The sequence below is a fragment of the Halichoerus grypus genome, chromosome 9 (genome assembly GCF_964656455.1).
Source record: "Halichoerus grypus chromosome 9, mHalGry1.hap1.1, whole genome shotgun sequence".
NCBI classification, from domain to species: domain Eukaryota; kingdom Metazoa; phylum Chordata; class Mammalia; order Carnivora; family Phocidae; genus Halichoerus; species Halichoerus grypus.
In genome coordinates this window covers 10,818,537-10,843,725 of record NC_135720.1, presented here as the reverse complement: position 1 = coordinate 10,843,725, position 25,189 = coordinate 10,818,537, and the positions used below count along the sequence as shown (strand labels likewise).

Genomic DNA, 25,189 nt, shown 5'->3' with positions numbered 1-25,189 from the left:
AGGCAGGCGGCATCAGATACAGTTGTCAGTGGGTCCCAAGGCCACAGCAGTCAGCCAAGAGTTGAGAGACCAGACTCCAGTGCTAAGGGAGGGTGGAAGGATAGAACTGCTTTAGTGATGGGAGCAAAGTGGAGCCCCCAACTCAGAAGGATAGGACAATAGGCAGGATTCAGTGGCTCACACCCGATCCCAGGAAAACAAGACAAGCATGTGGTTAGCATGTGGTGGGAAACATGCAGACTGATCTCAGCTACAAGGCCCAGGATAGACCTGGAGGACAGCCGCAAAGGAGAATTGCTTGTTCCGTCTAAAGCATCTGGCCATAGCTCTTGAAATCTATCACCTCCACCCCACCCCACCCCAATTAGCTGATGATTGGTCCTTGAGCCAGCGGGAGCTACACCTGCTGGGGAAGATGAATGGAATTTTTTCAGCTTTCGTTTTATTCATTTTTGAACATACACTTTTGAATCAAAAATCAAAACTATATGGAAAGGTATACACAGGAAGTCTTGCTTCCACTGTCCTCTCCATTCTGCCCTCCTCCACTCCCTACAGAAAACCACCCCCTATAGATAAGTAGTTATCCTTTCAGTGTTTCTTTTCACAGATATAAACAACATATTCTTACTCCCCCCTGCCTGTTATACAAAAGAGAGCACATAACTATATACATCTTGGGTTTTTTGGTTTTTTTTTTTTTTACTTGACAATATGTCTTGTAGATTTCTCTACACCAAAAGGTGGAAATCTTTGTCTTCTTTTATGGCTGCATGGTACTCTGCTGTGCGGAAGTACCGAGTTATTTTGAACAAAGGCCCTATTCCTGCTGAACTCTTGGGTTGTTTCTAATCGTTTGCTCTTACAAACAACGTCACAAGGCATGATCCTGGGTGGGTGGCATCTGTACTTTTACCAAGCATAGATGCTTAGAAGTACAGTGGCTGGTCAAAGGGTAAGTTCATGGATGATTTTGTTCATTATTATCAAATATTTCCAAAAGAACTTCCATTTTTTGCGAACCCTAGCAATATATGAGGATGCCTGTTCCTGCCCAGTCTCACCAGCAGAGCACATTGTCAGACTTTTAGATTGTTACCAAGCTGGTGGGAAGGTTGTAATTTTGACGACCAATGAAGGGTGAATTGTACTTTTATAGAAGCCCCCACTAAGGAATGCTTCATTATTTGGAATGTTCCTTCATCCTTCCTTCTTTTTTTCCTTTAAACACCATAGGCCCAAATAGTTTGTGTTTAGTTGTATAGGCTTGGTTATGTATTCCAAAACCTGAAGCATTCTGGATATACTGAATTAAACTGGCTGGTGGAGGTAAGATGAAGAATTTAGAATCCTGACTGACATCCTGGCTCCCGGGCACCCTCCAGCTTCTGCACACTGACCCGTGCTGGGTACCTCGCCCCCACAACAAGGGGCTGACCTCCTGGCCTTGACTGAACATCTCCCTGCCCACCCCCTGACCGTCAGCCACCCGCTAGCCGCCGCCTCACAAATACTGCCTATGACACGTAGCATGCCACGGAAAGAATTTTTAAAGACTTGCATGAACTACAGCTAGCAGATTCAGAGCAAGGATAAGCACGAGCGCCCAGCCAGAGTGCCTCAAGTCTGTGGAGGAGTGGCTCAGGCTATTTTCAGTAAATTTGGTTTTCCGTAAGTGTTGATATAGAAGGATACATCTTTTTCATGTGTACTCAGATCATTAAAAACGGCTTTGAGTTAACCACTGGAGAAGCATGAAGTGTTCTTATGAATGTAGAGGACATTCTTGGTGCTCACAGCTAGAACGAATGACAACACAGTCCTGGGCGTGCTGGAGCTCTTGCCTTGTGGAGAGAATGTTCCTGTTCCCTCCGAGGCGCCTGCTGCTCAACTTTTAGCTACTTTCACTGTGGAAGTTTCATATGGAGGCTGCCAGAAACCAAATGAACACATTTCTGAGAAAATGGAATATGTATACGTATATTCCAAAATTTGTAAATTTAAAACTGTTCAAAACAAAGACATTAAATCGGATCCTGACAGAATAACACAATGCCAAGATTGCAGGCCACCTAAGAGTTAGTATCTTGCTCTTGAATGAAAAAAAAAAAAAGAGAGAAGCTAAACCAAAGTATCTGGAAAATACATCTCAACTCAGAAGTGATTAGCCTAGTTTTAGATCAGTTGTGCTAATTTTTGGGGGGAGTACAAAGAAATAGTGAATAACTGTATCTAATAATTTTAATAATCTCAAGCTCTTTGAAAGTGTAGTGAGAAAGATTTGGCAACAGTGTATTTTAGTTAGAGCATCTTAAAAAGAATTGTAAGTCTGTAGGGTGGCCACAAAGTCTTTTCTCATGCTAGTTTAGTTATATGGATGTTCCTCTCCACAAAAATCTTATTTCCCCCATGTCGTTCCAGAATCTTCCCCCACACTGATAGCTGAAAATCACTGAAGCGCCCATGATCACTGGTGCTAAGTCTTTGAGTCTCGTTACAGGGAGTGGAGAACTTTTATCACGTCTAAAGGCAAAATTCCCCATTTGTTAAGTAGGGATCCTGAGGAGGTCATGCTGAGGGCTGTTCTCTATCTCCAAGAGCAGAATGTTAATGCAGTGCCTGTTGCAGGAGGGAGGCTGTCTCACTCATTCCTCATTTCTGTACCAACCACCACGAAGTGCATTCAGATGAACAGAGTGGCTGGTGCTTGCTCTGCAACAATATGGTTGGTTCTATCAGGTGATCTTCTGAAATCGTGGCCCATGCCCTGACATGTGAAGGATTCTGCTTGATTTCCTTGGAATAATGGATTGATTACTAAGGACACATTTTCATGCAGAGGGACTTTGTGGTTGTTCAGGAAGCATCAGAGGAGCTCTAATGGTTCCATCTTCAGGGGACAGGGACGTTACCTTGTCATCACTCTGACTGGTTGCAGAGGTGATTCATTCATTTGACTAATGCTAATGGAGGACCAGGACCTATGCTGGGCCCTGGATATACAGAACTGTGGGGTGCCCTCCTGGAGCACTCAGTCTAGAGGTGGAGACATGAACCTTCACACACATTTACAACATACTAAGGGCTGAAGGAGTGATGTCCACGAATTGGTTTCATAGCTCAAGAGGTGATTATTCCCCTATGTATGTGAAAACCGGGGCCAGGAAGGCTTTACAAAGGGAGTGACATTGAACTGAATTTTAAAAGACAGTAGCTTTTGACGAAGCAGTGGGAAAGAGCACAGAAAGTAGCAAATGCAAAGGCAGAAAGGAACGAGAAAGAGCCCGGTGGGGCCAGGGATGAGACATGGAGGGGGCCAGACTCTGGACGAAGTGGCTGGATGTTCAAGGAATGGGAATGGCTGCACAAAGGCACAGCGAGGGGAACCAGCAAACGTGGGTCAGGGCAGAGAGGACGCCATTGTGACCAGGCAGAGCTGTCTCCAGGGTCACCATGATGAGCTGGCTGGCCACAGGGAGTGGGTGCTGCCGAGGAACAGGAGCACCCTCAGGGGTCGGGGGCTGGTGGCTAGGAGGAGGGGAACCTGGTGAAGGAGAAAGAACATGGAGAAGCTTCGGGCTAGAATGGTCTTAGGGAAGTCAGAGGAAGAGAAAGCTAATTTTGAGATTTGAAGAGCCATCAGAGTAGCCACTCACTGGTTCGCTTGCCTCCTTTTGTAGAGAAGGAAGTTGGAGTCTCTGCCCGAATGTGCTGCTTTGGGGTCAAAGACTCCGCCGTCTTGTGTCCGTGAACCTCCCATCCCAGCCACACCCCTGAGGCTTTTTCGTTCCTGCTTGGTAATTAGAAGAGCTTAGCTAATCTAAATAGACCTCTCACCCTGGCACCAATAAATGGGTGTAGAATGACAATCACAGGCTTCAGGTTTCAGTATGTATTTCTAAAAGACTGAAGCAGAGGAAAGCCAAGAAAAAACTCATGGGATTTCCTAGAAGAAAAAAGGTCATTAGAAATCTTGGTGACCTTTTCCAGGGGCCAGGTGACATTAAAAAACAGAATGTGGCAGGAATTATGAAATAAAATGGAGGCAGGCAGATCAACTGTCCAGCGAGTTTATCCATGGAAGGTCAGCAAGGAAGGTCATTCTAAAGTTTTAACCTTGAACCTAAAATTTTTCTGACTTCTGTGAATTATCTCAGGTAAGATGGTCTAGCCTAGTTAAGGATCAATGTGTCAAAGGATAAATTACAATTTGCAACATTGTTTTTTTCTAGACCGAAGAAGGTTTCTAGTAACAGTGTGTCTGGCTGTCTCTAGAAGTGTCCCTGTTGTTCTCCTGCCTCTTTTCCTTCCACCCCAGTTTCTTTCTTCTTTGTCCCCTTCTTCACTGCAACCACCCTGGATGAGGCACATTCTCAACCCGGTGCACCCCCCATTCCCTGTCATTGCAACCAAAGGGTCCCACAGAGCCCCACAGGCAGGGTGGGGGTTCTGGAGGCCAGCAGCCCCCTTCATGTCTCCCCTCCTTCCAGCCTTAGTACCAGCATTCTTCGGTAGTGGAGAGCTTCTCTGTGCTTCATTATCACCTCCAAAGTAAAAATGCTTCTCACCATCACTGTCTTATCTAGCCACAGAATCATGGAATGACTGGGCTGGAAAAGCACCCCCAGCCTGCATGCCCCTCCCTCTCCCTCACCTAGTCCCTGCCTAGTTTCATCTACCAAGGATCAAATGTAACAGGGCTAGCGATGACAAATCCTGGGATTCCAGCCTGTAGGAAATGGGTTGAGGACCCAGAAGCCTGAACTGTCAGGATGGAGAGAAAACCCTTTCAATGTGTAGGTGTGTTTTCCTTTCCATATGTTTAGCTTGTGAATAGGTGGGGCTGGGTATGAGGGGGTACTGTGCAGTGAACAGTTATTCCCCAACCTCGCAGGCTTCCCATTCACAGCACTTGGTACTGCATCAGCTCATCCTCTCTCTTGTCCTGTTCGCCTCTTTCTCCCCTCCCCTTCTTCTGCATCAAAGCAGGCCTTCAGGAATGGATCCAAAATATATTCATAATATGTGTGAATGACCGATAAAAGCTTCAGGTATTACGTGGTAGAAGCATATTTGTATTTTGATAGGGTTCAGAACCTTTAAAGAAAGGAATAAATCCATAAATATTTAATGGAGAAATGTTCAGTAGCAGAAGAAATGTTTGGGATTGAGTGGAGTATACCTGGTTTTTCCTAAAATCACATGGCAGATACCTATTCTATTTAGAAATTAAACACACACACACACACACACACACACACACACACACTCTACTTACCTCTTTAATTCCAGGCAATATGTCAAATACTTTACATATATATGCACTCTCATTTAACTCTTACCCAACCCCCCATTCCCAAAAATAAAAACATGTAAGGTAGATATTTAGTGTTTCATGTATATTCTGCGAACCAAAAAGTTAATTACCAAAACTTGCACAGCCCATAAATGTGGAACTGGGATGTGAGTCCGTCCAGCTTCTTTCTCCAGATTAGGAAGCTGTCAGAGGTAACACTCTTTTCATGTGGTGGGAAGCAGTTTTCCTGTTTGCCTCCTGGGTTGCTTAGTTAAGGAACACATAGAGCTTTAAAAATCTTTTAAGTCATCTTAAAAAGTCCTCTTAATTGTCTTTGTTTTTCTCTGAACTTCCCAGTTTGTGTATGTCATCCTCGTAGTGATGTGCCCCAAATGAAGCAAAGTGGACTGCTCTATTTTCATTTTTCAGCCTATGCAGGATATAAAAAATAAACAGCATATGGTGCAAAGTTAATGAGATTAAAAAAATAAGTTCCCTTAAAATAATCCATGGGCTTTTCTACATGTGTTTTTGGTCTGGCTTCAAAAACCACAGGCGTTTTACTATGCTTTAAAAAAGGGTGAATATTTGCATTGTTTCTGTTGAGGTCAGTGGGAAACCAATCTCACGGAATCGGCGCTAATAATCATGTTGTTTATAAACAAGTGCCACGCTAAACTAGTACAGACTGAGATTTACTGTGACGGGCTCAAGCGTTAAACATATTCAAGGCAACTCTCTCCAGTTACGAACCTCATGCTCATGTGATACCCCTTTAGCCTGCAAGGATAATGAAGTCTTACCTAGAGAGGAAGTTGGGAAATCAGTTTCTCAGAGTGGTAGCCCTCTGAATATAGCCTACAATTTATATTACTATAATAGGTCGACCTGACCTTTTAAGAAAAATTTCCTACACCTTTGAAGCAAATTAGAAGAAACGAAGAAAGAAGAAGAAGAAGAAGAAGAAGAAGAAGAAGAAAGAAGAAGAAGAAGAAGAAGAAGAAGAAGAAGAAGAAGAAGAAGAAGAAGAAGAAGAAGAAGAAGAAGAAGGAGGAGAAGAAGGAGAAGGGGAAGGAGAAGAAGTAGTAGTAAAGAGTCCTTTCTTTATTTTAAAATGACTAGCTAGCCACATAAAGGTATTGTTCCTTAAGCTACATCAGTTCTCTGCATTGAAAGAAACAATTAATTTGAAAATGCACATGAATAATTTTACTTGGATGTTTGTGTTCAGCTACAAAGTTCTTCTGACAATTAAGTGGTACGAGCCCACAGTGGGTCCAGGATTGTTCTGAGTATGGTGGAAGATAGAAGAGGAACTTGAAGGTGGGGACTTTTTGTCCTTAAGGAATTGATAACCCAGCTAGAGGGACATAAGGGGCTTAATAAAATAATAATATCGGGGCGCCTGGGTGTCTCAGTCGGTTAAGCGGCTGCCTTCAGCTCGGGTCATGATCCTGGGGTCCTGGGATCGAGCCCCACGTCCGGCTCCCTGTTCAGTGGAGAGCCTGCTTCTCCCTCTCCCTCTGCCTACTTGTGCTCTCTATCTCTCTGTCAAATAAATAAATAAAATCTTTAAAAAAATAAAAAATAATAAAAAATAAAATAAAATAATAATATCAGACACTTCCCTTGTTCCAGGCACTGTCCTCAGAGCTTTGCAAGGATTATTTAATCCTCCAAAGCCCAGTGAATTAGGTACTGTTATTTTTCTGTTTTCTACAGGATGAAATCGAGGTTTGTGCGGTTTACTGGACTCTCGAAGTGTTGTGAGAATTATATGAGAAATCATATGCACTCTATCGGGTTTAGATTTTGTTTCCTACTTAAAAAAAAAAAGAGAGAGAAAAAGAAAAAAAAAAACCAAACAAAGCAAAAAAACAGCAGTACTTTAAACAAGATAGAGGTTTTTCTCTCTCATCAATCAAGTCTGAAGGCAGATAGTAACTGAGCCAGCCGCACAGCTCCCTTTAAGCACCCCACACACCTATCTCCAGGGGATCTGGGAAATGTAGACTTTTTTTTTTTTTAAACAGGTGGTCATGTGCCCAGTTAAAAATGTTTTAGCTACGAAGGGTAAAGAGAACAAATGGTAGGTTAGGAACTTGCTTCTCTGCCATATCTGTGTGTCCCTATGTGGGGCCCAGGATAGACGCAATACATATTTAGTAATCATAGCTATAAAACTCAAAGCGGCTTAGAAGTGGCTTGGTTTGTTGATTTAAATACAACTATTTCTGCCTGAGGTTTTCCCTTTTCTAGATTGATGCCCTATCCTTAGATAGGGAAGTGAGTGAGTAAGAAGGGAAGGTGTGCTAGGTACTCCAAACACTGCCCTAACCCCAGGGCTTGCCTCTCCTTTTCCTCCCCCAGATATGCGAGGTGGTTTGCCCCAAGGTTTGCAGCTGTGGAAAGGTGGCAGAAAGCCATATAAATGCCAAACTAGAATACTGCCTGGGCCCAGGAATTTCCCAACCTAGGATTCTGCTTTCTTCCTGTGCCTTCTTTCAGGGACTACAAACGATGGCTCTGGCCTCTGGCAAATAGAGAGGATCAGGGGAGCCATACCGCATAATTCCAGGGGACAAGTAGTCACAGCTGGGAGGTGTCCTTTAGATTGAGGGCAACAAGCATGGCACCCCCCGGGGGCTGGTGTCTTGACCCACTTTGTGCATTTGGTTCGAAGAGTTTACCCTGGATCATCTCAATCTCACAAATTTCCTAGATAGGAGAGAAGGCTCCCAGGTCACAAAATGTTTGCACTATATGGATCTGAGCTGTTTTCAGCTTGAGATTCTAGGATGAGCAAAGTTGGCTTATCTGAGCAGTGGAGGGGTGGGGGGGACAGGGAGTGGTATAGAGGAAACTAGGGTAGTATAGAGGGACAGGAGGAGGGGACTGGATGGTGGGGACACAAGCTGGAGTTTCCCGCTGCTTCATACATTGGGCCAGGGAAGGATGGGGGAGGAAAAAGAAGTGAGAGGTAAGGCCCTGATCCATCACCTCATGCACACATCTGAACTGTTACCAAGTCTTACCATGCCTCTCCTTACCATCTGCCCCACGGAGGGTCACTGCAGGCATGCATTTATGCTTTGTGTAAGTTGGAAAAAGACATCCCATCCTCTAGTGGACTCAGTCCTGTGCCAGGACTCAATGAGTGGCAAGTAAGGCTCTGGCTGGATTGCAGCTCCCACTCATCTCCTTGGCTGAGAGCCCTTGAGCATTTAACAATCTGCACATTCTTAAGTGGGGGGACTCTTTGGGGTCAGTTCACTTACTGCCATCCCCATGGACCCTCCTGTCCTCATCCAACTTCTCCATCTCTCATCTCTCACTTGGACTAGGCTTCATCATGACAGCTAACTCAGAGAGCCATTTACAGAGTCTCCAATTTAGCCTTTTGTGTTGTCAAGTAAGGTTATACATTTATTCCTACAGATACAGTGGTTAGATGAAAAGGGTTTCATCATATTGTTTTAAAACTTGTGATCTGGGGCGCCCGGGTGGCTCGGTCGTTAAGCGTCTGCCTTTGGCTCGGGTCATGATCCCAGGGTCCTGGGATCGAGCCCCGCATTGGGCTCCCTGCTCCGCGGGAAGCCTGTTTCTCCCTCTCCCACTCCCCCTGCTTGTGTTCCATCTCTCACTGTGTCTCTCTCTGTCAAATAAATAAAATCTTCAAAAAAAAAAAAACAAAAAAAACTTGTGATCTATTAACAGATCACACAGCTGTAGGGCACTATGAATTAATTAGAAATAAGTCCTAGAATTCTTCTAAGCATAAAAAAGCACACCTTGATTGCATTGTGTTTTTGAGGCTGAATAAATTGAAAAAACGTAAACATTAAAATAAACAAATTTTTAGGATCCTTAGTGTTTCTTCATATCATAATTCACTTAGAACCTCAAGAAATGGAGGTGGTCAGGCTTTCCTGGCCTGAGAGATGAGCCTGGATCCCTGAGACAGTCCCCCATTCTACCTCCCGTCTGCTCTGGCTCCACCTCTACCCAGTCTTCCCGGGAACCATGGGTCCCGTGACAACCCAGATGCAGTCATGTCAGCCCCATGCTCACATGCAGCAGTTACTTAGCACTGCTCTTGAATACCAGCCCTGGCCGAATTGGGCTGCCAGAACCAGCATGGAGGCCCCCACCTCTGCAGCTGGCCCTGGTACACCTGCCCCATTCGGCTCTCTGCCCCACTGGCCTCCTGTTGTCTGGGATGCCCTTTCTCTTCTTTCTCTCACTTGGCGGTTTTGAGCCCAAGCCAAACTTGCCCTGCCTGGGTCAGGCTTCTTCATCTACTGCCCTTCTAGAACCCTGTCTCTTCGGAGCATGTTATCTCTGCGCAATTATACATTTATTAGTGTGACCATTTGGCTAGCAGCAGGTTCACTCAGTGTGGTAAGTCCCCCCTTTCCTTCCCTGCACCCATCCTGCTGTGATGGCCACAGAACTTAGCACTGGGCTGGTGCACAGTGGTAACTTGGGAGTTACTTGCTGAATGAATGGGGCTGAGCCAAGAGGCCACCTTCCCAGCTGCTCCTTGTGAGTTACGCTTTGGGAAGGAAAACTTCACACACACAGTCCTTGAGAAAGCAGGTCACCAGCACCAGAGAGAAGTGCGGCTTGAGACAGGAGCCATCTGAGGGTCAGAGAAGATGCCAAGGTTAGCTGATTGAATTTTAAGGCCTGCAGCAACACGCCACAGTGTGAACAGTTCCTTTAAGTTAGGGAGAGGAAAAAAAAATATGCTTAACAACTTGGATGTTCTTAGAGGAACGCACTGATAAACAAATTTCTCAATGAAATTTGTGAATTCCATCTTGTGAAAGAAAGCACATAACCAAGTCCTTTGTCCCTTACCAGAACAATCAGGCCACTGTCAATAATTTACCCTTAAAGGTGCCCACTGATTGTCTTAATGGATTAGGGACAAAGCAATTGAATATAAGCAGGGTAAAATAAAAATCACATATGCACTGGGGCGCCTGGGTGGCTCAGTTGGTTGAGTGTCCGACTCTTGGTTTTTGCTCAGGTCATGATCTGGGGATCGCAGGATCGAGCCTGCATGGGGCCCTGGACTCAGCGAGGAGTTTGCTTGTCTCCCCCCCAAATAAATAAATAAACAAATAAATAAAATAAAATTAAAAAATAATCACACACGCACTACATTAATGCACATGAGTTGTTTGGAATTTATTGTGCTTGAAGAGTAGTCTTATTTTAGAAGTTTATGTGTACTATGAAGCAATTAATCACACGTGAGAAAGACCCAGAAGGGCCTCAGATAAGTCACTAAAATCTTTCCAGAAAATTGAGGTGTTTTGCTCTCCAAATGACTTCCCTTTGTATTCTTGATTATTATACATGACTTCAAATAGGTTTACTTCCCAAGTAGTTACTTACGAAGAACTAGAGTGGAGCTATCTATAAATTGTTCTTATCCACATAGCAGGGTATCAGTGATAGAAGCCATACAGATGATTATACGACATGACATAATCGTAGAAGGAGAGAGTATTGAAACGCACCTGTAGGTGCCGAGTAAGAGATTTTGATGGGAATAAAATTAAAGAAATGTCATCACACACATATTTATCTAAAAGTTATAGAAAATTTCTAAACTAGGCTGTAATAAAAAATACTTATTACACACCATTCAAAAGGTGGATGGTCAAATAGAAGATAAAAAGTACAATGTTCTAAAATGTAATAAGGTGTTTCTTCATATATTTCACTGATGTTACTATGTTTCTAGGGACCCTTGAGAGAAATTGTAGTAGCCTAATGGTAAATTTGACTTAAGGTTCTGGAAGTGTAGCCCCAACAGTGGTGGGTTCCCAGTGTCACGTCAGAGCTGTGCCAGACTGAGGATTAGGGAGCCGTGCCAACAAGGAATAGCTGCAGGGAATGTTGTTGGGTGGGGAAGTCTGAGCTTGCTTCTTTATTGGCCAAACCCTCTATGACGTTTCAGGGCAGCCCCGAGTATGTTCTAAGGTAATTGTTTATCTCCCCTATTGAGGACAAGACCAAGATAATAATTATCTTTTTATTCTCAAAGCATGTCAAAAAGTAGACTCGAGATGTATTTGTTTGATAAGTAAGTGTAATTTATTCCCATCCAGGTTGATTATCCGCGCTATAATATTCTTACTAAGTACAATAGTGCTATTATTCGTCAGAGTCCCCAAATTTATTTAAATTATTTTTGCCTAGATTTTTTTTCAAATCCCACCTAATTGTTTGCCTCTTAAACTTATGGACCACTGTTAATTTGCATAGTTGTTTCAAATCAAATGCTATGTCCCATATCTTGCATTTACTCAGTTATTCACTGCTGATGTCTAAATCAGAGAAGTGAAAAGGACAATTGTTTAGTGCTTTTTAAAGTCCCTGCCCAAGATCAGTAGGGAAATCCCATTAGCTCCATTCATCGCATTTCTCATAAATCTAAAAGGAAAGCAAGTATCCAAAGCCTTATTCTTTAATAGTTCTTATTTGTAAAACCTTGACAGGGCTTTATTCTAAATTGCTTCCAAATTACATGAAGAATACTGAGAAATATGATGGTTAGTGAATCGTGATAGTTTCAGTTATCGAATAAATAACCAGAAGAGTAAAAGGGGACTTAATCTGAAAGCAAACAGAATGATGGGCTACGATGAGGCAAAAAGAACAGAGCTGTGGCATTCTTCAACTACCATCTGGCTCAATCCTCTTTAAGTGGGCGAGTTGAAGAGTCTTTTATTCGGGCCCCTAAAACTTCTTCAAAAGGAGCAGTATTTAAATATTAGTATTTTCATATAGTAACCCCCCCCCCAAAAAAAACCCAAACAAATCAATCCTTTTTGTAGCCAACAAGGAGTGTTTAAGAAAATAATGGGTAATCTCCTGGCTAAACACGAGGGCACAGGGCAACCTGTGGGTGGGAGGTTGGCTGCAGGGGCCTGGTGGCCATTCCCCAGCTTGAGGGACTTCAGCTCTGTCACTTTATGGTTAGAGTGACTTATTAAAGTTGTCATTATTGTTTGAAATTAGGCAAGAGGTGTAAAAATAAGGACTTCATTAGGAAAAAATGTACCTGTTAATTTCTAGTACCTTATTTCATCAAAAGGAAACAATAATGTAGTGTTGCCATATAGGATCATTGAGGCAAGTGGATACAAGAGAATTATCATCTATGGTTCAAATTGTGCTTTTGTGAAATGGGGACCTGTTTCATCACTTTCGAACAGACCCCTGACAATTGCTGTTTTTGTCTATTAAGTCATGGGTTTTTACATGAAACTCTGAGAGGCTTTTATTTTGTTTTCTTGAGAAGGTGTGTTTAAAAACTGTAAGCCGAATGAATAGGAGCCTGCTACTTGTCTTCGGCAAGGATGCTTTCAAGAAGGTATTTTAGCATTCTCTGTGGTTTGAAAGACAAAACCAAGTCCTGCCGGCTTTGTGTTGTGCTTCTCCTTCAGACTGCAGTGCCTTCTGTCTGCTTTAGGGTGTGGCATCTGCCATCGGGGAGGAGAAACTGGCATGTGTCGGCTTTTATAGCAGGCTGATTTCATTGTGCTGGGGGCCTCTATTTCAGAGCCTCTTGGTTCCAATCTTCTAGTTGACTTGCTCAAACAAATGGGATTAAAAGAGATTTTGACTTTCTGTACCTAATTTTTTATCTTTAGTTCCATGATTTTTGTATATGAAAAATATTTTTAAGAAAAGGGCCAGAGCTGAACTTGGTGACTCATTTTCCCTTTCAGGATTAGTTGTGAAAATAAGCCACAAGATATAGCTACACCTGCTTAAATTGACTTTGACATATTTCATCAGTTTGGAAAAATGCTTTCTTATGATTATATGTACATATTTAGTTTGGGTCTAAATATCTAAAAGCATAAATATGTAATTGATTTTAGAATATATGTGTAAACACACAAAACGGACATATATTTATATTTGCATATGAAAAACTTCAAAAATTCAACTTTTGTGGTGTACTGCGTATAATTAGTATGTATTTGAATGCATAAAGGGAGAAAATCCAGGAGAAAATGTCAAAAAGGCACACTAACAAAGATGTAGTATTCTCTTGGCAAAAACTGATGAATGATTTGGCATGAATTCATCTTACAGTTCTGTAATTCTCTCTTACACACAATGATACAACCCGTTTTCCAGTTGTTTGCATAGAATTGCAATTTGTTGTCTGTACACTCTATAATGACCCTTGGGTGTGCACCTGATTCCCCTCCCCCACCAATTAGTCACCAGTTTTTCCCACCTATCTTTTTCTATTTAGTCCTTAACATATTTGCACTTGCTCAAGCAAATAAAAATAACCACTGCAGTGAAAATAAACTAATCTTTATTTAAAAAAGCTGAAGAATGAAATGATTTTAGAAAACTATATTCCACTAAAATCATATATATTATTTCAGCTCGTGTGACCTCTTGAAAGTTCCAGTTTCAAATGCTTTCTCTCCATGTAAACGAGTTCCATACTAGTGCAAGTGGAGGCATTGCTTAGGTTAAGAAAACCTGCTTGAAGATATTCAGAAGGTTACCAGGTGACAAATTAACAATAATAAAAAATTTAAAACACCATAAAGTGACAAAATAGAGTATTTTTAAAAGAACAAAGTCTGCAACATTTCTGCTCTAAGATTAGATTCGACCAACTTGCATTACTATTGGTTTTATATTTATTAAATACGCATTTCTTTTTAGTTTTGTTTCACATTGCTCAGAAACGAACTCATATCAAGAGGGTTAATTGTGCACATTAACCTCTGAAATATGATGAAAGGCGTCGTATAGATTTATGAAGACATGAGATAAACTTCAGCTGTCACTATTATGGCACCAATAGTTACATTTCCATGTGCAAGTTGGAGCATAACACACCAGGCTACTTATTTGAAGACTTTCCCTTTAGAGAGAGGACAAGAGCATTGGAATAAAAATGCTCCTTTGGGAATGCTTTTGCGTTTTCATTGATAAGCCTACACGCATATATGAGGTGCCTTAAAAAATAGTTATATAAACATCATCTTTGGGGCAGGTGCAGTCAGCCTCAGCACTTATTGAGTACTTGCTGTGTACAGGGCACCACGCTGCCTGAAGGCGGCTAACCTTCCCTTAAACTCTTTCCTAATTTCGCAGTTTGAAGAAGTTGTGGGAATTACGCTGATGGCCCCAAATCAAGGCAGAGAGGCCAACATTCTGAAAAATTACATAACTCCTGGGAAAGGCAGTGCTTTTGCGCACAGATTGCCCAAATATTTTCTTTCTCCGTCGGCTCCTCCAAACCTTTGAGGCCAACAGACAACTTTGTTCCCCTGCCCTTCTCCCTCTTTTGTCTGCTCGTCAGACTCGTTTTCCACCTTTGTATCGTTCCTTTTAGACGTGAAAACAAACACGCGAACGGCCGGTTGGCAAGGAGACGAGGCACGAGGGGAAAGTGCGGCCTCGCGTCGCCCCACGCCGCCGCGCTCCGGGCGCCTGCGGAGCCGGCTCGAGCCCCCGGCCCGGGGCCGCCGGCTGCTCGCGAGGCTGCGCCCGGCCGGGCGGGCAGCGGCGGCGGCCCGCGCCGAGTCCAGTCCGCGTTTTGCGAGTGCACACGAGTAATCAGAGAGAAGTGGATAATAGTTGCTCGGGCTCGCTCGGCTCCCTCTCATGCCATGCTGGGCCCGACAGGCTCAGTCAGTCGTGTATTTACCCATATCCGGGTTAGAGAGGAAAAGAGAAAAGTTTCATTTAAACCTGAACTAAAAACTTTCACCATGAAATCACACAGCGGGAACAGGCCCAGACCGTAAGGCGTGACTCCCGGTTCGGCTCCGGCGGGGCCTGTGGAGGGGGAGGGGGCTCGCTCGATTCCCGTCGGGGCGTGTGGATGCGCACAGGAGGGGCCGCTGACTAAAAAGTGGGTTTTATTGTCTCCCCCCGCCCCCCGCCCGGCCTCGCCACGCCGCGGCGATCATGGCCGCGCGGGCAGCAGCGGCGGCGGCGGCGGCGCGGGCGCGGGCGGGCAGCGGCGAGCGGCGGGCGCCCCCCGGGCCGCGGCCGGCGCCCGGGGCCCGGGACCTGGAGGCGGGGGCGCGCGGCGCGGCGGCGGCACCGGGACCCATGCTGGGGGGCGGCGGCGACGGCGGCGGCCTGAATAATGTGCACCACCACCCCCTGCACCCCCGTCACGAACTGAACATGGCCCATAACGCGAGCACGGCGGCCGCCGCCGCCGCCGCCGCCAGCACTAACAGCGCCAAGAGCGGCGGCTCCGAGGCGACTCTCAAGGAGGGTGGAAGCGCCGCCGCGCTGTCCTCCTCCTCCTCCGCGGCGGCGGCGTCCTCCTCTTCCTCCTCGTCGGGCCCGGGCTCGGCCATGGAGACGGGGCTGCTCCCCAACCACAAACTGAAAACCGTTGGCGAAGCCCCCGCCGCACCGCCCCACCAGCAGCACCACCACCACCACCATGCCCACCACCACCACCACCATGCCCACCACCTCCACCACCACCACCACGCACTACAGCAGCAGCTAAACCAGTTCCAGCAGCAGCAGCAGCAGCAGCAGCAGCAGCAGCAGCAGCAGCAGCAGCAACATCCCATTTCCAACAACAACAGCCTCGGCGGCGCGGGCGGCGGCGCGGCTCAGCCCGGTCCCGACATGGAGCAGCCGCAACACGGAGGCGCCAAGGACAGTGCCGCGGGCAGCCAGGCCGACCCCCCGGGCCAGCCTCTGCTGAGCAAGCCGGGCGACGAGGACGACGCGCCGCCCAAGATGGGGGAGCCGGCGGGCGGCCGGTTCGAGCACCCGGGCCTGGGCGCCCTGGGCGCGCAGCAGCCGCCGGTCGCCGTGCCCGGGGGCGGCGGCGGCGGTGGCGGCGGCGGCGGCGGCCCGGCGGCCGTCTCGGAGTTTAATAATTACTATGGCAGCGCTGCCCCTGCTAGCGGCGGCCCCGGCGGCCGCACTGGGCCTTGCTTTGATCAACATGGCGGACAACAAAGCCCCGGGATGGGGATGATGCACTCCGCCTCAGCCGCCGCCGGAGCCCCCAACAGCATGGACCCCCTGCAGAACTCCCACGAAGGGTACCCCAACAGCCAGTACAACCATTATCCGGGCTACAGCCGGCCCAGCGCGGGCGGCGGCGGCGGCGGCGGCGGCGGAGGAGGAGGAGGAGGAGGCAGCGGAGGAGGAGGAGGAGGAGGAGGAGGAGCAGGAGCAGGAGCGGGAGCTGTGGCGGCGGCCGCGGCGGCGGCAGCAGCAGCAGGAGGCGGCGGCGGCGGCGGCGGCGGCTATGGGGGCTCGTCCTCGGGGTACGGGGTGCTGAGCTCCCCCCGGCAGCAGGGCGGCGGCATGATGATGGGCCCCGGGGGCGGCGGGGCCGCGAGCCTCAGCAAGGCGGCCGCCGGCGCGGCGGCTGGGGGCTTCCAGCGCTTCGCCGGGCAGAACCAGCACCCGTCGGGGGCCACCCCGACCCTCAACCAGCTGCTCACCTCGCCCAGCCCCATGATGAGGAGCTACGGCGGCAGCTACCCCGACTACAGCAGCCCCAGCGCGCCGCCGCCGCCGTCGCAGCCCCAGTCCCAGGCGGCGGCGGCGGCGGCGGGGGCGGCGGCGGGCGGCCAGCAGGCGGCCGCGGGCATGGGCTTGGGCAAGGACATGGGCGCCCAGTACGCCGCTGCCAGCCCGGCCTGGGCGGCCGCGCAACAAAGGAGCCACCCGGCGATGAGCCCCGGCACCCCCGGCCCGACCATGGGCAGATCCCAGGTAACCCCCGCGCCGGCCGGGCCTGCTTCCGCCGCGGCGGCCTCGCCGCGCGCCTCGAGCCCTAGTTTCTTTCTTTCCGCGTACTTTTTCTGCGTCTTCTGCCGGGGGGGAGGCGGGGGCGAGGCGCCCAAAGCCATTTTAACTCGCGGCTGCCTCCCTCGGAGGCTGGGGAGCGCGCGGCGTCCGACTGCGCGGCCCGGGGCCCGGGGGCCTGGGGAGAGGGTCGCGCCGAGGACCGGGACGCGCGCTGGGATGGCCGGCCGCCGAGCACCCCCGCCTCGCCACCCCACCCCGGGCGCGGAGCCGCGCGTCCGGGGCCGGGGACTGCGCCGCGAGGAAGCGGTGTGGGCGCTGGGAACGGCTCGGGCGGCTTTTGTAACAAAATCGGCGCTCCGGGCCGGTACGGTCTGGGGAGGAATATTGACTCCGTCTTCTCGGTTAGCGCCAACAATAAGCTTTAACTGGGAAAAGAATGAGGAACTTTGTCCTACCTCCAGCCACACCGCGTTCCCTCTTAGCCTGCAAGGTGAAGGCAGGAAAAATAGGTTAGCTTTGTGGCAACCGAGTGTGTTTTTCGTAATTCTGCCCGGCTATTCAGACATACTCGATGCGAGCTGTGAGTTGGAATGCTTCGTAGCAAAAATAATACCCCAATTTACAACGACGTGGAGGTAAAATATTCTAAAATAAATCGATTCATTCCTGAGAATAGCCAGGAAATCCATTATTTGGCTTACAGGCTGCTTGAAGGGAGTCACCTTCAACAGATAGGCTGTGTTAAAGGAACGCGTTCCGGTTAAATTGAACTTATTTTGATCATGGATCAGGCATACATTTTATTCAGCAAGTCCAGGAAAATAGCAGGCCAGTGAAAATTGATCTTTTTGGATCGGATTTATTTGGATTTTCTTTAATTTGCTGTCACCCAGGTCCTACAGCGTTATTAGGAAGTGTCCTGCACTCTTGCTGTTTCTTGCTCGTAGGCTGAGCCTAAAGACTGACTTGATCTCCTTTGCAAGGTTTGGAATTTGAATTGTGGAGGTAAACTGGCTGTAATAGTCTCCAGACAGCTGCCTCTGAGTTGACATCTAATCTGCCATCTGATTGGCTCCTCTCTCACCATTGGGCATTTAGCACTGCTGATGTAAATAGAAGTGCTGAGCAGTAGTCACAAAAATTCTTGCCACAAATAATAACTGAGCTCTATTACAAGCAGATGTAAGGTTGAATATTATTTAAAGCTTAAGTTATTATGAATCAGAGTTATTAATAAGAGGATTAAATACTAAAATCGTTACGCTGGTGTCCAGTACGTTGGGCATTTACAAAATTCAGATCTTTGACAGTCTTAACGTGGACACTGCATATATCACGGACTTTGATTGTAGGATGAGGATATGGCAATTGAAAAATAATTAAACCAAGAATTTTACCAATTTTTGGATTTGTAAAGCCTTCCTGAAAGTGCCCTTTACAGATTAAACTGTGCAAAAAATGAATTGTCAGCACACGTAGTTTAAATTTAAAAATTATAACGTTAAAAATTTCCAGGTTCTGAGGTGCAGCAGTATCTTTCAGTGATACTTAATTAGCTATATAACAAGATTAAAGCTATATTTTTTTAGTAACGTGTGTTTTAACAATTCTGGTCGTTTAAAGATGTTTGTGGATGAGGAATTGTAGTTAAATTGACGTAATATTTAAAAAATCACGAAGTGAGGAAACTAATTTTGTAGACAACAATCAAAGGGAAAAAATGGATAATCTTGTGAAACACTAAAAATTATTTTATTTTTGCTTCTGATTTGGAAATATAGAAATGCTCTAGGAATTTTTTTTTCTGTTTGATTATTTTGTTAGGTTCGGTGATGTGAGCCTTCTTTGAAGTGCTTACACATGTATTAGGGAAACTATCACATGCAAGCTGTGCTGGGTGTGTTTCTTCCAAATAATCTTTATCTCGTAGACATCTTAAATGCTGTGAAAGTTTTTAAAATTCTCATTTGTTAGGAAGGAATTAACAGTGGTTGTAATATATGTTTTTACTCTGCTTATTTATTTCAGGAAGATGTATTTTAATAATTACCATATCTTAGAGGAGAGACGTGTCAGAATGAATACAGGACTGAATTTAACAGATAATCCTGTGAATCCCTAGCTGAGGACATTAGTGTCCACTGCTTTCAAATCTTTAGTTACTGGAGTTTTACTTTTAATGAAAATATGTTTTCCTACTCTAGATAGAAAATTTGTGATATCAGTTTTTATCTTTGATTCACACAAGTAAAAACACAGAGAAGTCTTGTGTAAATAAACCCATGTAATTAATGTTAAAAAGATTTACTTTGTCAGCTTGCTTTTAAAGGGATAGTTTAAAATTCACATCTTTGTTAAACTAGAACGGAAGGATGATAGAGGCAGATGGAGGTCCTTGTTACTTTACAGTATTATTTCTTAATGGTACCAATAATTTTAAGTATTTTGTTTTCTTGGAATGAGAGTGAATCCATTATGTCCTCATTTTGACCCTTGGGAATAGCTTTTTTATTTTTGAGGGGGAAGAAAAATGCTGGGCATATGACCTAGATTCACAGATTTCTTTTAGGTACTTTGCCGTTTAACGTGTGGAATGTATCTTTTTTATATTTTTTCCTTTTTGGAAGGCTAGTTTTTATTTAGTATTTGTTATGATGATTATGATAAGAAATAGTTATTTGTCCAAAATTCTAATTTACTATGTAATTATAGGCCATAAAGTACTATTAAATCACGTTGTTAAATGATGAAATTTTCTTGTGGCTTTAGCACATTTAGTTTCATTTTTGATTTTAGGAATGGTTTATATTGGGTGGCAAATGTTTTTATAATTGGAAACAAAATACATGTGTATATTGTATTGGGGGGGTCTTTTTAAAAAGTGAAATAAGCCATTTTATGATACAGTTTGTTACTGGCTTTTTCTAAGATAAAGTAGATAGAGTAGTCTCAAAAGGAGTACTGAGGTCTACTCACGTAACCAAGATTTTATAATGTCCACATTTGTGCTGAATTCCATTAATGCTATTTTAACCTTAGTTTTATAGAATATAATACAATGTAATAAAAAGAGCCTTATTTACCATTAAAAGAAGTGACTAGCTGGCTTATAAAGCAGGAAGTTACAGACTGGTTCCTGATTACCTTAAAATTTGTATAAGATACATTATAGCATAACATCATTCCCCACTTCCCCTCCCAATGAAATTTTACCCTGTCTAATGTTTTAAATCTTGTAAAGAAATTATTGTGCCCTAAATTGATATATTTGCTGAGATATGGCTGGCTGGCTGGCTGCTCTGTCGTCAGAGAAGGTGGAATTGGCAACTGTGGTTATAGAAAAGGCCTATCATTAAAAAACAAAACAAAACAAAACAAAATATAACAAAAATGTTTAGAGTCTTCTGCTTTCCTAGGTTACCTGGAATGAAATACATGGCTTAAGATTGTTTTCTTTGGATATCCTCATTTCTGTGTACTTACTTTTGACTTTTTTTTTTTAAGATCACTACTCTTTAAGACAGCTATCACTTCAATTTATATTTATATTTAAACACAAAATTGATAAGTATGTTCCAGGGAACATCGTATTCTTACTTTGGGCCTATAGTGAGAAACCTTAACCCCCTTTTTTCTTTGGTTTTGCTTTTTATCTGTATTTAGGAATGAATTTTTGGCAGGGCTTTTTCTACTTGTTCCATTTTTCCCGGCATCATATTGTATCAGAAATATCACAAGTGTGTTGTGGAGATGGAAATAATCCAAGTCACCCTTAGACACTTACACTAATGTACTTTCCCTCTAACTATCATGTTCTTTCATTAGGATTGAGAGAATAACATCTTCACTCTGGTATAAAAATAGTATTAATTCTGGTTTGAGGACCAATTCTGAAAATGTAAGACTGTGTGGAGGAAGACTCATAAGTTCATTTGGTAATTTTATCAGACACACATTTTAAAGAAAACAGGTGTAAGAGAATGGGGTCGAGTTTTCAGTTCTATTTCTTATTAATGGACTTTATTACTTTATAATTTGGGGCACAGTATATCTTTAAAAAATGGCTTCTGATGTAATAGGAACTTACTTATTTCTGTAGGATAAATACCAATATGACAGGCAAACTGAAAAGATGATCATTTCGCTTACTTATACCCTGTTCTCTCATAGGAAGAGAGTGGTTTGATTTAAAATTTGTTAGGAGTCTCTGAAATTTTATTTATTTTGAAGACTGATTTGGACATGTAAATTTTGGATATAATGCACTGGGAACTATACTAGCTTTTGCCCAGTGCCCTAAATTTAGAGGTTTTTCTCACTACAAGAATGACACTGCTCAGTTAAAAGATCTGTGTACTTTGATCCATCATTGAGGAAAGGGAGCTAATAATTTACTTGTGTCACTTTCATTTTGGCCCGTGTGTAGATTTGTAAATTTGAGGCTTATATTTATATTTGAAAGAACTGTTGTGTATCACTTAAGAACAGATTTATGGAGGCTCACAAGGAATGTTAATAAAACTCAAATTCCTTTTTTTTTTTTTTTTGCAGTAATTAGATTTTCAAAGTGGATGTTACAAAATTTTGTACTTACCGTCCACTTCCACGTCCTAGGCCTCTTTGGAACTGGATAGTTGTTGGTCTCTCTGGCCTTTTCTGAGGTGTCTTTCTTCGTCAGGAGATGTGTGCAGATTCTCTGTGGATATGCAGAGTAGGGCCACGTACTTGCTGTGTGTGCGCGTGTGCGTGTGCATGTGCTTGAGGCTGAGGGATCCCTATTTGACTTCTCCATGTGTCTGCGGGGAGAAGTAAGTACGAGGCACAACTGCTTATCCCCCAGGGGTGTGTATATATATCATAGATGGAGAACTGTCACACAGTATAGCTTTTTACAGTTTGGAGGCTATTTATACAAGACTAAGTGGCTCTTTTTGGTTTAATTGGGTGATTGAGTGAATTAATTTTGATCTAAAAACTTCGTATACTTTAGTGACTTTTTCTCTTAGAATTTTGATGGAAAGAAAATGATACAGGTATTGGTACTGAGGTATCATTAAGTATCCACTTATTTTGCCTTATGCTAAGATAGGAATGAATGGAATTGTTGGTATACGCATACTGTAGTTTTAACTTAATTCACCCTAATTGAGTGACTGAGTGACTTTATCTAAGTAGAATAAGTGCTTCCACAGTAAGTTTTCAGCAAACATATTGTTTTCAAAGACTTTAACTTGGAGTAATTCTAAGCAAACTATTTCCTTAGATTTACTTATTTGAATAGGATCCAGTAGGCAGTTTTCAAACCCACTTCTGAATGGATCAGTGCCAAGAATATTAGAAGGCTACAGAGTTTGACAGATGAACTAATGATGAAATTAATTTGTTCCTTGAATGATATTTATTGCTCGGAAAGAGACCAAAGCTCTAAAATGTTAAGCATATCCGGTTTACCAATAGACACTCTTATTTTAGGTAGGTGGCAGCAGAATCTGGACTAGATCTGTCATAGCAAGGCAGTCCTTTTGAACTGAACGAGATTCAGCTTCTGCTCACCATCTTCTGGAGGATGCTCTTCTCAGCATCTCGTTTGGGCCTTGATGAAAGATGAAACTTGAGAATCAGACAAGTCATTACTTATTAGGTGACTCTGGAAGGGAAGCCATATTTGATGAAATCCAGAAGAAAATCCTAGACCACATTTTCAAGAATATGGGAGGCCTAAAAAAATTATACGTATGTATTTTTTTATTGTGATAAAATATACATAACATAAAATTTACTGTTTTAACCATTTTTAGGGGTACTGTTCAGTGCCATGAAGTCCACTCACGTTGTGCAGCCATCACCCCATCCATTTCCAGAACTTTTCATCTTCCCAACTGAAATAAAAAGTTTCATGTCAAACCTTCGTATTATTTATTAATGTGTATTGTAAGCAAAATAATCTTTTTAGAGCCATCAATCTTGCTGCTTCATAGTTTGTTAGTAAGTCCTTCCTCAGATATTCCCTAACAGTGCGCATGCGTGTGCGCGCATGCGTGTGCGTGTCTCTGTGTGTGTGCGCGCATGCGTGTGCGTGTCTGTGTGTGTGCGCGCGCTCATGCGTTTACCCCACTCCTTCCTCCCAGTTCTAGCTCGGGGGTCATCTTCCCAGGTTTGGTCTGTTTGGAAATGTGTTTTGTGTAAGTTAGTTGTTTCATTGTCAGATCATTAAAAGTTTAAAAGCAGCTTTTTGAAGACTTTCTGTTTAAAGGTTTGGAATACTTTGTTGAGAGAAACCTGGTACTTGGTTAGATAACAGGACATGAAAACAAACTGTTAGCGTGATCCTTTCCCCCCTTTACTTCTCTCATCTTTTGCATGTTAGCCTCTTTTCAAAACTGGTTTTATCTTTCTACTATTAGTGGAAATAATTTACAATGATAATTTTTTTCCAGTTGTGTTTTAAGTTTTGGGCCATCCCAGCCCCCAAGCCTGAGCAAATCCATGTGATGCTGTGTCTTTTTCCATAGTGTTCTGTGCCCCAAATTTGTGCTTCCCCCCCTTATGTTTTTAATTTGTAGTTCTCTGCAAAACTGCAGAAATTCTTTGTATGTGGAAAAATTACTAAATTAAGATGATTGGTCTTTTAATTAAATTTAGAGGCAGCTGCAAAGGGATGCTTCTTAGATCCCGGTTAGTCTTAGAAACAGACTTTTTTTGTGTGTAAAATTTGGAATTGTATTTTAACTGCTATTGATGCTGATATGTAGTTCCATCTTTAGACGATGAGTCGTGTACATTAACACTGAAGTCCACAGAGGACACAGAAACTGTACTGTGATTTAAGAGTGTGTACTTGGAAGCAACAATGATTTCTTAAGGTGTAAGCATTTAGCATTTGTGTATGCTCTGAGGTGTAGGCTAGGTATGTATCTGCTCCGGATGATCAACTGGCAAATATTTATTAAGCACCCATTTTCTTCATCAGCCCTGTGCCGGACACCGCCGGTAGCTGGGGTGTGGGGATCACTGCTACTTTTGTGCGCGGTTCAGGGAGACAAACTGTTGCCAAAGCCGGCTCCCCCTGAACCTGGGCATGGCATTTTTGGCATCGTTGACTTAGCACTGGCTCATTTAAACAAAGTGCAAATAGCAACCATGTGGGTCAGCAGTCTGTTGGCCTGCTTTTTTGGGTGGGGGAGTGGATTTTGGCAAAACAAATAATTGTAGATTGTTGTGATATGGTTGATGTGAGCTAGTGACTCTTTTCCATTTCTACCAATCAATTACTGGCTTTGTGCCACAGCAAAATAAAGATCCCACTACAAAGAATAATAGCTAAAAGAAGGAAAATATAATCACTTTGAAATTTATATAGAATGGTCCTTTTTCTTTTTCTCAGTTTTCTACATTACATGGGCTTTTGGAGAAAAGTTAAAACAGTCTGCTCAGATTTAGGAAGATACTTGGATTGCTGGAGTATTTTTGGTAACTGTTTAGATAATGTATGCTGGCTGAGGAGTAAATTCAGCTACTGCTTCTGGGTCCTGAAATAAACCTTTCAGAAAGCGAGGCATTGATGATTAGTGGAGGCTGTTCCAGAATTCTTAGTATCTCCTGTTTCTTTTTGTGCTGAGCATCTTAGAAGTTAAACCACTCACTGTACTTCATAGCCTTATTTTGAAATGACTGGTAATTCTAAAATTTGTCTAGAATTTGGCCTCTAATTTCTGAAAATTTAAGAAGCAAATTTTAGGGTTCCGTGACCATATATTTATATATATATCAAGCTCTAACCCCATTTTAATATCCTTTAAATTTTCTGCTTTCAGTTTGTATTTTTTATAATAAATTCACTTTACCCAATGAATTATAAATGACCTTGGAAATAGAAATGTAAAACGTTGCTACTGCTGAGCAAGAATCTGTCTGAAGAAGCAGACATATTTGTAAGGGAACTGGTATATTTGTTGTTTATTAGTTTATTTCTGTGATTATGAGGATTTACGAGGGAATGCGAATGTATTACAAGGCATCCTGATGTAATGGAAAGATCGTGGGCTTGGAGTTGGTAAGACTTTGACTCACTTGTGAGCTTGAGTGCCCATT

At 43.9% G+C, this 25,189-nt stretch overlaps 1 protein-coding gene across 14 annotated transcripts in view; it reads left to right on the top strand.

Annotated features, from left to right (window-relative positions):
* Nucleotides 1-14,930: 14,930 nt before the first annotated feature.
* The window catches only part of ARID1B (AT-rich interaction domain 1B), a 440,094-nt gene continuing 429,835 nt past the window's right edge, over nt 14,931-25,189 (top strand). For 6 of the 14 annotated variants that reach the window (XM_078054524.1, XM_078054525.1, XM_078054529.1 and 3 more), the window contains exon 1: nt 14,933-17,062. In XM_078054524.1, coding sequence (XP_077910650.1) covers nt 15,269-17,062 — 1,794 coding nt within the window. In that variant the 5' untranslated portion in view covers nt 14,933-15,268. Of the gene's footprint in view, nt 17,063-25,189 lie in introns of all 14 variants that reach the window. The other 8 variants (XM_078054530.1, XM_078054532.1, XM_078054528.1 and 5 more) reach the window with 2 other exon arrangements.